At 38.6% G+C, this 14,712-nt stretch overlaps 2 protein-coding genes across 2 annotated transcripts; one reads left to right on the top strand and one right to left on the bottom strand.

Annotated features, from left to right (window-relative positions):
- Nucleotides 1-61: 61 nt before the first annotated feature.
- LOC116286918 (solute carrier family 49 member 4-like) lies at nt 62-6,635 on the top strand. Its single transcript, XM_089026554.1, has 3 exons — nt 62-514; nt 5,245-5,929; nt 6,233-6,635. Exons 1-3 carry the CDS (start codon nt 226-228, stop codon nt 6,633-6,635), a joined length of 1,377 nt encoding a protein of 458 aa, XP_088882680.1. The 5' UTR covers nt 62-225.
- LOC116286915 (protein NLRC5) lies at nt 6,478-12,918 on the bottom strand. The gene is made up of 4 exons (XM_031693508.2): nt 12,806-12,918; nt 11,942-12,026; nt 10,967-11,016; nt 6,478-10,205 (listed from the first exon to the last, which is right to left on the bottom strand). The coding sequence occupies exons 1-4, from the start codon at nt 12,819-12,821 to the stop codon at nt 9,022-9,024; spliced, it is 1,335 nt and encodes a 444-aa protein (XP_031549368.2). The 5' UTR covers nt 12,822-12,918; the 3' UTR covers nt 6,478-9,021.
- Nucleotides 12,919-14,712: the final 1,794 nt, after the last annotated feature.

Raw genomic sequence — 14,712 nt, 5'->3', positions numbered from 1 at the left:
CTTGACTTCTTAGAGTGGTCATGGTCACAAATAACTTAATGTCTGTTAATATAATACATATTCATGAAGTGAATAAAAATTCTGATTTTAATTGCAAGACAAGTGGCAAATAAGACTACTTTCTACAGTGCATTGCTGGAGTAAAGCTATAGACTTAGGGAAGAGAGGTTGACTTGTCTTCGAGCAAGATTAGTAGGTGATCACAGACAGTTTGGTAAAAGAACTATGAACAAGAAGGAATATTCACCATTAATCGAGTCGTCAGAAACCAGCTCCGAAGACTGCCTCCAAGCAAACAAGTATCAACTATACAAGAGGCGATGGTATATTCTCTCTGTGTATACAGCAATCGCTTTGATTTGCAACTTGACTTTCAATACGTGGACACCGATATCTGAACCTTGTAAGATTATTTTTGGATGGAAAAACTGGCAGGTTATCTTTATAACTAGTTGGGCTCCATTGTGTATGCTTGTAAGTGCTGGACCGTCTATATGGATGATGGATAAAAAAGGTAAGACTGTTATCGTTGCCTTCACAGGGATCAATTTGGCATATTTTTAAAGTAATATGTCAAATATATAAACGATTATTTCATCCGATTTTCAAACACCAAGAGGTGAGTCGAAAAAAACGAGGATCCCAGTTTTTTTTAAAGGATAGTTTTAAGAAGCGTCCTAAAGCAAAGTGTTTTTTACCTCTAACACTTTCCTATCTTTTAATTCAATCAAGCATATCCACTAATGATTTTCAAAACAACCTCTGGCTGATATATAGAACTCTAATTCTCGTGTCGGTCTTCTAGCCGTACCAAGTCAACTGACAATTTTGCAACAAAAAAATGGTAGTTAACTTACAACAAGAGATGATAACCTAAAATTGCTAGAATACAAACACTAAAAGTGTGCAACACTTTGCACTATTTAGTAGTAAATAGTGCTAATTAAACAATAGAAAACAATAGGATTAGCAGAATTTAGCAGAATTTAGTGGTATTTATATTAACAACTGAATGATATTTAATTTTTTTTTTGGTTGTTATTATCGCCAGAGCTCTAATTATCGCCAGAGCTCTAAAACGAAGTTTAGCATGTATACGAAGTTTAGCATGTCACGTATACGAAGTGTAGCAAGTATACGAAGTTTAGCATGTATACGAAGTTTAGCATGTCACATATACGAAGTGTAGCAAGTATACGAAGTTTAGTATGTATATACGAAGTTTAGCATGTATACGAAGTTTAGCATGTCACGTATACGAAGTGTAGCAAGTATACGAAGTTTAGCATGTATACGAAGTTTAGCATGTCACATATACGAAGTGTAGCAAGTATACGAAGTTTAGTATGTATATACGAAGTTTAGCATGTATACGAAGTTTAGCATGACACGGCTTAAAAACGCGTGATTGGTTAATCCAATATATTAACTGAGGATGCGCAGTGTGGTTTTCCGCTGAATTTAGCGCGGGCGGTCAGTTCAAAATGGCGGAAGAGAAAGAATTCTTGTCGAGCGCTATTTTTTTCCGAAAATCGAAGTTTTTTTACTAACATATCTGGATTAAATGCCATAATTGATAAAGAAAACAAGTCAGATGAGTATCTTGATCTTATGTGAATGGTTAATTGTATTGTTTTCAGTCTTATTCGGACAAAAACAAGTCATCGAAGTGTATGTATTTGAATAAAAAGACAGTGAAGAAATGCAATTATTGCGCCGTTATTCTAAGTCTTTTCCAAAGTTCTGACCTATAAATGCTGCTCGATTGTCAAGATAATAATGTAAATATAGTCGTGAGTGCTTTAAATTTGAAAATATGTAATCAAAACTATAGATGAGCATGCTTTACTCCAATTATTATGTTAAATCTGTTCAACTGGGTTGCTGTAATTTCGATATCGTGTGTTAGATTCCTAGATAATTCTTCCTTTTAGGTTTTTCTTGGCGAAAAAACAACAACGTACAATGGGAATATTTATCATTCAACTAGTCTGAAAGCAGAAGCGAACATTCCATTGATAAAAGCATTTTTTACCACAATTGTAAATTTTCTCGCGCGCTGATTGGTTAAAAAACGTCGTAAATAAGAGGCCATACCAACAAATGGCGTCATGCAAGATTTCGTGCAGTCTATTTCCTAGAGTTGTGAGTTTTGTAGTAAAAAACAAATTTACGATGGTTTAGCGTGGTATGTCCTCTTATTTACCACGATATGACGCCAAACGTTGGTCAAAATTAGTTATGGACCCACTCGGCTTACGCCTCGTGAGTCCATAACATTTTGACCAACTTTTGACGTCATATCGTGGTAAATAAGAGGACATACCACGCTCAACCATCGTAAATTTGTTAATTTTCCTCAGAAAAATAATAATTTTTTTAGGGAAAGGGTTTTTATTATTCTCAATATTAGCAATTAATCAAATGCCACTTCATTTGTGCTTGCATGGCAATCATACTTTTTTCATTTAATTTTGATATTTCTACAATATCAATGAAGAAGTTTTTAATATTTATGTTAAGTAGATATGGGAAAATCTCTAATGTAAAGTACTCAGTTTGATCTTCCTCATATCTTCAGCCAGTTTAGCTAGGATGTTTTTTCCTTTGACTTTAAACATTTGAGTCATGCACAGGAGAATATTAAAACAACTACAAACAAAAAAGTTAGCTTTTAAAACTGTTTCCACTTAATGTTAGTGCTACATTTATAGACAAGCAGAAGTTGTCAAGGTTCTGAGTTTTATCAAAAACCTGTTATAATCAGGTACTCATTTAGATAAGCATGGTGAAACAACATTTGGAATCTTTGGCTTATTCACATCCATGTTTAGTTAAATATAATGAAATTCTACATCCATTGCAATCTGACTAGAAAGCCCTTTATGTGGCATAATTTGCTTTTGGGTTCATCCAAAATGCTAATTCCCTCACAGTGTAGTAGTGTTTCATGTATACATCAGATTCCTTGTTTTTGTTAGTTGATTCAATCGTATGTTGTTGGTTGTAAAGGTAAGTGATCTCGACATTATATTTGCATTGTGTATTTCATCAGTCAACCTTCATAACAGTCTAGGGTAGTTTTAATCAGTAGTTTTGCCCTGTTTTTACCCACCTATATGGTGCACAAGCAGGTTCTTTTATATTTAGTACACCTAGTGGCATGTGTTGTTTGTTATAGATCATAATAATTAGAATACATTTACTCCTTTCTGAGAATTGAGAATTATGATATTACCAAAGTTAAAAACCAAAGTAGATAGATTTTCCATCTACCAAGATACAATGTATTTAATAGAGTAAAGGAATACACTGTAAGCACCCTTATGATACACAATTGCAAATTTTAATTAATAGGCCTTGGAAAAATTCCTAAAGACAATATTGGGTTTTTTCATGTTCTTTTTTTTGCTAATAGTTATTTTCCCCTCACATTGCCTCATAAATATATACCCCATCTTCCAATTTTCAACTGTTTTGATACACTAAAATACTAAATGATAGGATGGTTGTTAGGAGTATGATTGTATCCCACCCATAAGATGATTACATCACTCTACCTTCCTGGTTCATCATGAATTCCTTTTGTTGAATCAGTTTTCAATTCTAAACCTAGAACTGAAATGCTCCTTATAAGTGATATTGAGGGTGAGACCTTTGTTGTGAAAATATTTTGAAAATATAAAAAAAGAAATTGGTTTATTAATTCCATTGTATATGTGTTTATTAAAATTAATGATAACCACTTTCAGGTTATGATTTTTCTATATAGCATTATTGAAACAATTCCTTCTGTCTAACACCCTCAAGATGCAGAATAGCTAGGTTAAAGCTATAGTAGAATATTCCAGCACCTACTTGTGAAAAGATGATACAAAAAGGGCTGAAATAGTTTCACATTGAAAACTTGTTTAAAGTTTTATTATGAAAATTGGTAAACCCAAACCTAGTTTTTGAATCAACAAGATTGGAAGAACCAGAAAAAATTGTCACTATTAATATTTTCTGACATTTCAGATCTAGTATGTCACTCAAAAATAATTCAATAAAACAAACTTTAGATTTTTAAAAAACATCAGAACAAAAAAGTCAGTTTTGAAATTTTGCAGAAAAATGTGAAGCCTATTCAGTACAAACTAAAAGACAATCTTCCAATATCTTTGCCGAGCTTTTGGTGAATACCCTTTAACTAAAGACTTGAACTTGGGTAGGTCGAGGATCAGAGATACATAAAAATGATTTCCAAAGTAAAAGAAGACATTTATCCTTTGTATCACAACATTTCATCATTGACTAAAGCCTTTATCCTTGGTCTTAGCGTTCCTCTAAACAAGCTCTTCGAAACAGGTGTCTCCTTGTCCACGAGTACGTTTTATCACCAAGAACTTTATTTTTCAAGTACTAATAACTACATCTGAAGAATTCCAATGAAATAAATTTATGATAAAATCTAATATAGATTACAATTGTCCCAGTTGAATAAGCAATAGTTGATTGTACTATTAATATGTCTAACTTCGAATATTTTATTATTTTGAAAGGGAAAATCTAGCACGGCAGAACTTCAAATTCAATGGCCATTTGCAGTTACTTACAACAGATATTAATGATTAAAAATATCATAATTTTAAGCTTATCTCTGTTGATCCGACCTTATTTTTGACTAAAACGTAAACATGACCTACAATAATTTGTTTCACAATTGTCGACTTTTGTACCAAAAAGTAATTTAGCGTATCTCGATAACCATCATGTTGACCTCATTCTAAACATCACTGCCACCCTCTAAGTACTTTTTGAATTACAGTGTGACTGATCAATTAGATATTTTGGTTGCCAGTAAGCTGTAAAAATTATTCAAAGTCGCAGGTTTTTGAAGCACAAATTCTGCGATAGCGTCCGCCATTTTATTTTTCGGATTTTCGCGCATGCGCACAGCGTTTTTAAGCCGTGTCGTTTAGCATGTCACATATACGAAGTGTAGCAAGTATACGAAGTTTAGTATGTATATACGAAGTTTAGCATGTATACGAAGTTTAGCATGTCACGTATACGAAGTGTAGCAAGTATACGAAGTTTAGTATGTATATACGAAGTTTTCCATGTATACGAAGTTTAGCGTGTAAAAAGAATGTCCCAATAGGAATAGAACACGAGACAACAGGACTAAGCTGCTGTAATCACCCTTGCATGATATAAGCCCCGTTCAAAATAACTTATTTATTTCGTTGTTCCTCGTGCCAGGTCTGAGAGCTTCAGTCATATCATGCGCTTTCCTACTGACTGCTGGCAAAGTATTCCAAGTTATTCCATCCAGTGATCCACTAGCAAGAACCATCCTGTTAAACACTGGTCAATGCATCTCTATGTTGAGCATTTCTGTCGGACTAGGAGCACCTCCATCGATCTCCGCAACGTGGTTCCCTCCAAAAGAGCGTACGACTGCAACAGCTATCTCAACACTAGTGGCATACTTTGGTCTTGCTTTAGGTTTTATAGTTGGTCCAAACATGGTGCGAGTAGAGACAATACCTTCATCAATACAGAAAAGCATTGTCACTAACCACACGGTATACGACATAGACGAAATGACCACGAACCTATCTGAGTACATGGGCATTCAGTTAGGTATAAGTGCACTTTTATTGGTCTGTGTGTTGGTGTATTTTCCCGACGAGCCACCTTTGCCTCCCTGTGCGACATCAAGCAACAGGGTACACGAACCTAAACAAGAATTTAAGACTTTGATATCTGATTACCGTTTTCTTTATCTGGGGTTTCTTTTTGGCATTAGTTTTGGGATCTACTTTGGGTGGCTTGGGTTGTTAGCTTTAGCTGTTCGACCATTCGGGATTAGCGAGTCTTTGGCTGCTTGGATTGGAACTGCTTCTGTGGTGGCTGGGATCTTCTCTGGTACCATCATTGCCAGGTGAGTCGACATTGACATTATGATTGATTGATGGATAGATGGAGGGAGGGATGGAGGAAGGGAGGGAGGGAGGGAGGGAGGGAGGGAAGGAGGGAGGGAAGGAAGGAAGGAAGGAGGGAGGGAGGGACTTGATGACGGATGAAAGGATGGATGGATGAAAGAAAAAAGTGTTGGTAGCTAAATGATTGAGTGGGATAGGATATTGATCGAATGGAGACTGAGATCGGGTCAGATAAATGGATGGAGGAAAAGTGCGAGGGAGGGAAGAATGCTTCGTATTAATTTCTTGTCAATGTTTTTTAGATTGGTAGATTACGTCAAGAGTCATACCAAGACAGTCCTTATATTACTGTTCCTTGGCACAACCATATCTCAGCTTCTGTTCACCTTAACCTGCTCTAAAATCATCCCATTTTCCAAGCCACTTCTCTTCTCTTCAATAATCTTTGGTGGTTTATTTTTCAATGCAACGACTCCTCTCTTCTTTGAGATGGCCGTCGAGACTGTTTACCCAATAGCCGAAGGAATGACAACCATTTTACTACTGATTCTAGCAAATATCATTTTAATAGTTTTAGGAGTTATCTTTATGTTCCCTGGTATGAACGTTGCCTGGATAAACTGGGTCATGGTTGTTGTTTGTGGTCTTTGTGTACCTGGTTTAATGGTCTACAAAGGCAAGTTTAAGAGACTCGAACTGGAGTGATTTTGCACCCAACGAGAAGGAACCTTAAACCAGAAGAAACCTTTAAAGTGCCTATCACCCTTCTGACGATATTCTCAGTATTGATTCTACATGGGGTAAGATGTTGAATAACCCGAAAAAATTACATAGTTTGAGTGCGGCATCTTGAAGTTATAAAGGTTTTTCCACGCCATATGCTAATGCTGTGACGTATGCGGAGTAATCATTTAATATACAAAACACTACTGGTACAGATAAATTAAATTTGAAATACGTCATTGTGTTCCCCATTACTCTTATAGAAATGATTGCAAGTTAGTTTTCCCATAGAAGCCGGTGTTTCGAATTACGAGGAACAACAAATAACCATAAATGCCTTCTCATATGTCACAGCATTAGCATATGACATGGAAAAACCTTCATAACTTCAAGAAGCCGGACTCAAATTATGTAATTTTTTCGGGTTATTCAACATCTTACCCCATGTAGAATCAATACTGAGAATATTGTCAGAAGGGTGATAGGCACTTTAAATTTGTAACCAAAGGCGCTAGGACAAACGGCTTGGGTTTTATATCGGTGTGTTTGTTTCACTAATTCGTAAATACTAAATCGTGTTCACTAATTATATGTTCGTTTCTAAATAGATTCTAAATAGGGCTCACTTATCTTAAAAGCAAACTTTTCCAACCAACGTTTTTTTCTGGTTTGGATCGGCTGTACGCTCGGAGTATTTACCGTTGTGCTATCCGTGCCAAGCAGCGCCGGCGTCGCTTCGTAAATCAAATTTACCTTCAGTTTAGTAATATATATACTATAGGCAAGAGAATAAGAACTAAGAGAAGGAATCCTACCTATATAGCCTTGTAACCATCATGTGCACAGTTTGATGCTATTTTTAGCTTGGAGATATTTTGAGCGAAGAACCTGATTGGTTGATTTCTTGAGGGTAGGCGGGTTCTAGTCTTGCAGTAAACAAAATCCTGTGTTTTTGTCGCTTTTCGTGTCCTAAGACGAGGCATTAAAGGAAGCATGATTATCGCGCGGGCATGGTAACGAGTTAAAAATAGCATCAATGATTCTAAAAATAGCATCAAAGTGTGCACATGATGGAACACGGGGATTCCTTCTCTTAGTTCATTTTCTCTTGCTATAGGCTAATGGATGGTTTTCAAATCTAAGCATTCCCCACCCCCATCCCCCCAGCCCAATTACGCCCATTTTCTTCACTTTCAATGCTTCCAGGCCTTCATTGGCTGGGTGCCTGGAATAAAGGGGACCTCCCGGTTGGCTGGATTTGTTATTGTATACGGGAGGTCGTATTCAAAATATCTGAGTAGAAGCTGCTGCCTAAGTTGCTCTAAAACATGATAATAGACCTACGCTGTGGGCAAGATAACAGCGGTTCCGTCCATTCCGCAGAGTCGTTAAGATACGGTTAGACTCTCTCTAACCAAAGTTCACTTATTGATTTATTAAGAAAGAGGGTCAACTAGCGTCTTTTTCGTGACCCCACGTAAAGAATGATTTCTGCATCAGGTCTGTACTGTTTTACAAGACTTGTAAGATCATCCTGGCATTTCTCAGTTATCTTGTTATTGGCAAGATTCAAATACTCTGGAAATCCGTTATTTTGTCGGATTACTGAAGAAATGTGTTGAACGCCTTCGTCGGTGATATGGTTGGAAGGCAGGTAAAGTCCAGTTATTCTGGAGGTCGGTAACATCTCACAAACTATCTTGACACATTCGTCGTTTAGCTCACAGTTACAGAATTGTAGTCTAAACATAGAGCGCTGAGAAGAGAACGAACTACAGAGTTGTTTCACACCAGAGGATGTTAGATTTGAGTTGATAAGGCCAAACGCGGTAAGCGTGAATGAGTCTTTCAGATCTTCAGTAGGCGACGTTGGTGGATTGCTAGCTCGTTCTTCGCTCAATATGCTGATGACATCGAGCAAAAACGAGACTGAAACACAGTCTATGTCAGTTAATTCATAAAATACACATATCCCTCGAGAATTACAATACTTATCAAATATATCACAGATGGTGTGTTTAGCTAGTTCGACGTCTCTATATTCGTGTAAGCATTTCAAAATAAGCACTCGTTTGGGGTCATACATATCATTTAGCGGCTTCACACACTCCAAAACTTTTGCCATCAGCAGTTCGTCTTTTTCCTTAGACAGCAAGCCAGCCATAAACTGGAACGTGACGTCGCTAGTTTTCCCGCCTTTTTCTGGGATCTCTTTCCTCTTGACCAAACAATGAGCTACGAGGAACTCTTGTATCGTGAGATGAGTGAAGGAATACTCTAGCGGAACGTCATCAAATGGAGAACTCCTAACACCGGGACAACAGTCAAGTAAACCACTCTCTTTCAAGTTAGTTATTTCCTCGTCGCTTTAGTCCATCTTCCTCAAGTCATCCTCGTCGAAGATGAATCTTTCTTCCTGAGACAAGCTAACGGCAAGCTCAGCCAGTTTATCCAGTATCTCTTTGGCATCACTTTCGTTGCTTCTGGAGTACTTGAGGCGAGTGTGGTGTTTCTTGATGAACATCATGGTCACTTGGTGATAAAGATCGGTCAAAGTGATGGGCAGATTATGGCGGGTGTAAGAGCCAATCATGTGCCACTCCAAGAGACAACATATGAGGAAACAGACGACAGGAATATGAGCAAAACCTACCAAGATTCCATTTGTCTTGATGTGTTCAAGTACAGCATTCATAACACCATCATGTCCCTTGAAAAACTTCTTGACGTACTCAACAACCTGTTGAGAAGAGTATCCTAAGATTTCAACTTTGGCCTCAAAATCGTTCTCTTCCAGGAGTCTCTCCGCTTGTCCAGGTCGCGAAGTCACCATGACAACGCATTCTCGCAACATCTTGCCTTTCAAGAGCTTGGCAACGATGGCAGCAACAGGCATTTTTTGGTGAGGGTCGTTAGGGAATTTCGTTTCGAAGTCTCCAGTGATTTCATCGCGATGTTTGTACTCATCGTACCCATCGATGATTAGGAGTAGTTTCTCTGGGTGTTGCATTATGTCGTGAAACATGGCTTCGTCGATGACTGACTGCTCGTCTAATGTTGACGAACGGTTCAAAATCTCCTGCAAACTTAGTGTCTCGTCTCCTAGGAGACTTAACTGACGGAATGTCAGTAGGTAGCAAAACTGGAAATCCGGTGCAGAGAGGTATTCGTCTCTCTGGAACAATCGGTCGTGGGCCCAATCTCTGACAAGTTTTTGACAGAAGAGTGTTTTTCCAATTCCTGGTTTACCAACAGTAAGAATTTTTTTGGGGTTGCCATTGTTCATGACAGCTGTTGATGACAAGTCTTTCTGCGGAAATATGAAAATTTCTGAACTCTTTTGTAAGAGAGTGCTACTCTGTGTACCTTGAAATTGGTCCTCGCTAGCGCTCCGGCTTCCATGGCTCTCGTCTGCTTGGGACTGGTGTTTTGGACCACGTTGGATTGTCACACTTGTAAAGATATCATCGGTCTTTACTTTCTTGTCTTTTCTTAGTCTTGGTTGGAAGTCAGTCTGCTTTTTGATTGACGATTTCAATTTTTCTGTAAAAACTGGGGTGTATGACAATGATTTTATTATTGGTATGGAAATAGGTGTTTTAAAAGACACTAGGCTTATTAGTGTATTATCTATGCATCACTTCGTATTTGATTGTTATTTTAATTTCCATCAATTCATCTCATCTATCCAATGCATCCATCACGTCCCTCCATTTATCTTAGACACATCCATCCATCCGCCCATCCATCCATCTGCCCATCCATCCATCTGCCCATCCATCCATCTGCCCATCCATCCATCCGCCCATCCACCCATCCACCCATCCGCCCATCCATCCATCCGCCCATCCACCCATCCACCCATCCATCTGCCCATCCATCCATCCGCCCATACATCCATCCGCCCATCCATCCATCCACCCATCCATTATCCACCCATTCATCCATCCATCCATCCATCCATCCGCCCATCCATTCATCCGCTCATCCATCCATCCATCCATCCATCCATCCATCCATCCATCCATCCGCCCATCCATCCATCCACCCATCCATCCATCCACCAATCCATCCATCCACCCATCCACCCATCCATCCATCCACCCATCCATCCATCCATCCGCCCATCCATTTATCCGCCCATCCATTATCCACCCATCCACCAATCCATCCATCCATCCATCCACCCATCCATCCATCCATCCATCCATCCATCCTTCCATTATCCATCCACCCATCCACCCATCCAACCACCCATCCAACCAACCAGCATCCAGTCTTTCTTTTTTTCAAAGCACAATGTTAACTATTACCTTGAATGGAACAGACAGCTTTTTCATTCGGCTTATCAGTAGTGCAGTAACTACAAGCAACAAACAAACAACATTCCATTGTTTAGTTTCAAAGACTACAATTCACAAAGATAAAGTAGATTTCAGGTTCAAAATAGGGTTGTGTGTTGGATGCATCCTTTCCCTGTCGACTGGTCAGAGACCTGAAAGCTTGGTAGAGCCAATCTTAGGGTGCAAGATCAATACTCCCATTTTGAGTTTGCATCGCTCAGACTTAGCCTTGATTGCGTACAAATGTATTCTCTCTTTCTTTTAATAAAGTACATTGTATAAAAAGGAATGTATATACTAAGGAACAATACAAGTTGATTAAAATGCAAAATGTTTTGGTTGAAGAGCTTAATATTTCAATATATACTCGAGACTAAGGCTGAGTAAAGAGAACTCGAAACTAAAGTATTCTCCAGTAATTAATGAAAAAGGGATGGCTCACGGTTTATAGGACATGGCATGTCTTCTCTCACTCAGACACATGAAATTTTGCACAACATTGACTGGGGAGCAAGAAGTTGAAGACTAATAATCTAACAGCATGGAAGAGACTGGATAGAAGTAATGGAAGCATGGGTGATTATGTACTAATATACCATAGTGCTTTATGGCAGGAAAACAGTTATTCTGTTCTATTCTATTCTATTCTAAACCAATGCAAAGGTGTAAGAATTAGCCTGAGTATATCATACAGGCAACCATCACAAAATAAACCTGGGTGTAATAAATTTCTAGTTTTCCCCTAAAGGAAATAAATTTTAGGAAGTTACTTGTTTTGTAGTCAGGAAAATGTCAATTGGGACTACCATCCCGCTTTTTTCTCCTGTTGGCCTCTTGGCCTCTCATATCTGTCCACCTGTGCATGTTTTCATGTGAAGTTTAACCGTATTGTAGTGTAATGTTGTCAAATCTGATTAAACTAATTGGGTTGTTTGGTATACTTACTTGATGATACATGCATTGTTTCCTATAGCCACTTGTGCAGAGTCCTTTACAGTTATGTTATAAGTGGCATTGACTACTTTGTCACCTAGAAGTGATATATCAGCTAGTGAGTTACCAAACAAACCTTCATTGGGATCCCTGTGTAGCATTTGACGTAATGGGTCAGGCATTGGGGGGAGGGGGGGGGGGGGATATACATTTCTCATTTCCCTTTGCCATACAGTACATTTATTAAAATTGTGTAGTACCAAAAATATTATCCATACCCCTCCACAGAGAAATTTTTGGTGCCACCAAACAGGGTATGGTTTTCAGTGATTCTACTCTGGAACAGGGTATATAAAATCGCGCTCGCTCTGAGACAGGGTATATGAAATCACGCTCTACTCCTCTGGGACAGGGTGTCTATTTTCGCAATACCGGAACAGGGTATGGTTTTCAGCGATCTTGCTCTGGAACAGGGTATGAATTTCAGCAATTTTACTCTGGAACAGGGTCAGGGTTCAGAGGTCTCAGCGGCACATCCCTAACCCTAAACGGGCAAGAGTACCCCCGCCCCCCCCCCCCCCCCCCCCCCGGAAACTAAGGAGGTAAAACGAACGTTTATTCATCGAAGACTAACGTAACAGTCAATAAAACATAGATAGACAGATCCAAGTGAGTAATTAGTGATTTATTTGGTCTACTAACAAGCATTTCCCCCGTCACAAACCAAATATTCTCCTACAGCCCATGAGTAGAATAAACTGGTTTCTTATTGCAGTTTCGACATTCTCAATCCCTTTGACGTAACTTCCAAGATTGCCCAGCAATTGTTTCTGTTCAGTAAGTACAACTACATTCAAGCAGACACGTTTGACTTACCTTCTGGGCACTCCATAAAGTTTTAACTGTTTCCTAGCGGTCAATTTTCCTTTATCAGAACAAGAAGCTAGCAAATCCTTCGGCCCCGAGTCCTGTGACTTCCTGTCAGTCGACCACAGGAAACCCAAAACCACAGGTAGCCCACACATAGCTCAATACACAGGCAGCCCAAGCAATGTATTTGTGGTGTGTATGAGAGCATTTACAGTAAATGTATATGGATCGAAAAAATACGCAATGTTTTTTTTTTCAAATAAATTTGAACATACCTTTTGCTCCTGCGTTGTTGTTATGGTATTTAACGTCATTCTGAGTGGTTTTTAGCTATTTTAGAGCTATCATACATACCACAAATACATTGCTTGGGTTTAATCCGCATTCTCGTACCAAGAACTCCTCGATTTCGTTTTCACCATTTTAAGTGGTGCAGCGGACTTCAGCGGTTATACATTGAATTATATTGACTGAGACCGAGCAAGGGAAACAGTGTGTTTCGTGGTCCCGAGAGACGGCGATGTTTCCCGAGTCGAAGCCGAGGGAAACATTGCCGCGCGGGACCACAAAACACACTGATCTCCTGACATGTCCTGAGATTCAGTTCAATGAGTATTTTGTAATATACAAACTGTCAAAGAACGCGAAGCAATTATTTCATTATTTTTTTATTATTTGATTTTGAAAAACTTACATTTCCGGGAAATAACTTCCTGTTTTGTTATTACCGGTCAACAACATATTGTTGCCCGCTGAAAGCCGTTGCCGGGGCCATCGAAACTTGTTCACGTTAAACGTGATTCCCTCTCGCCCAAACAGAGTATTAGAAAAATGGACTTTTAACAGTTGGTATATAACAAATACAGTGGAACCCCGTTAATCCGGCCACCGAAGGGACATTCAAAAGTGACCGTATTAACGGGGTGGCCGTATTAAGTGGGCTGTCAAAAATATGATAAAAACGTGTTTTGTTAATCAGTACGAAACTACTAAACAAAGTGAAATAATGCATATTGTATTTTTAAATAATGTTTCTAGAACTTCTGATGCTATTGGAGCTCAGTTATAACTCAACTTTAGTAGTACTTTAAAACTTTAAATTATACAGTAGTACAGGGCTGTAGATATAACAGTAGAACAGAGAAAATCGGCCTGAGTACAGTAACAACTACTTTTTAAAATAGGCAGTGACTTTGCTCTGTACAGACGAATGAAGCTTCCTTTGAAGCAATAATGACTCGAGGCTGCCAATATCACCCCAGACAGGCTATCGGCATGGTTTGTCTTAATACTGTACCGCTATGAAATAAATGCGGACATACTTTAGCGCATCGCGCTGTACGTGTTTCTCTGTTTGAAGTTGTTGTGTTGATTCTGATTCTACAAAAAGCATTAATGTAGAATGTTAACCGAATGAATAAAAGAATCACAGATTTTGCAGCAATAACTTTACAGTATTTACATTAAGATCTAAACTGTAACCTATTTGTCCTGGCCGTAATACGGGGTTAAAAAGTATGGAAGTTTGTCAATCGGGCCACAAAAAAAGTGGCCGTTTGGCCGTATTAACGGGTGGCCGTATTAAGCGGGCGGCCGTAAGGCGGAGTTCCACTGTAACCTTTATTTCAACGCGGAGTCTCATCATACAGTGTGCTTTTCTAGAGCATTTTCCTAAGGCATTTTGTTGAATTAAAGTCATGGGCATGAAATTGGCTATTCAACTAAACAAACGTCAGTCACTTTTGAGTCTTTTGATGAATCCAAACACAAACGCTTTCTAGAGGATTTTGCTACTAAGATGTAACTCAGATCACATAAAGCAAGTGGATTGGATGAAATACCAGCTACCTTACTCAAGGCTTAAGTCTGTCAAATCACATCATGGTATCCCATGTAATGACTAGAAAAGAGCT

Source organism: Actinia tenebrosa, unplaced genomic scaffold, assembly GCF_029948245.1.
Source record: "Actinia tenebrosa isolate PJP-AT-01 unplaced genomic scaffold, QUT_ActTen_1.0 PGA_scaffold10__47_contigs__length_13832649, whole genome shotgun sequence".
Lineage (NCBI taxonomy): Eukaryota > Metazoa > Cnidaria > Anthozoa > Actiniaria > Actiniidae > Actinia > Actinia tenebrosa.
This window is presented reverse-complemented; position numbering and strand designations above follow the sequence as displayed.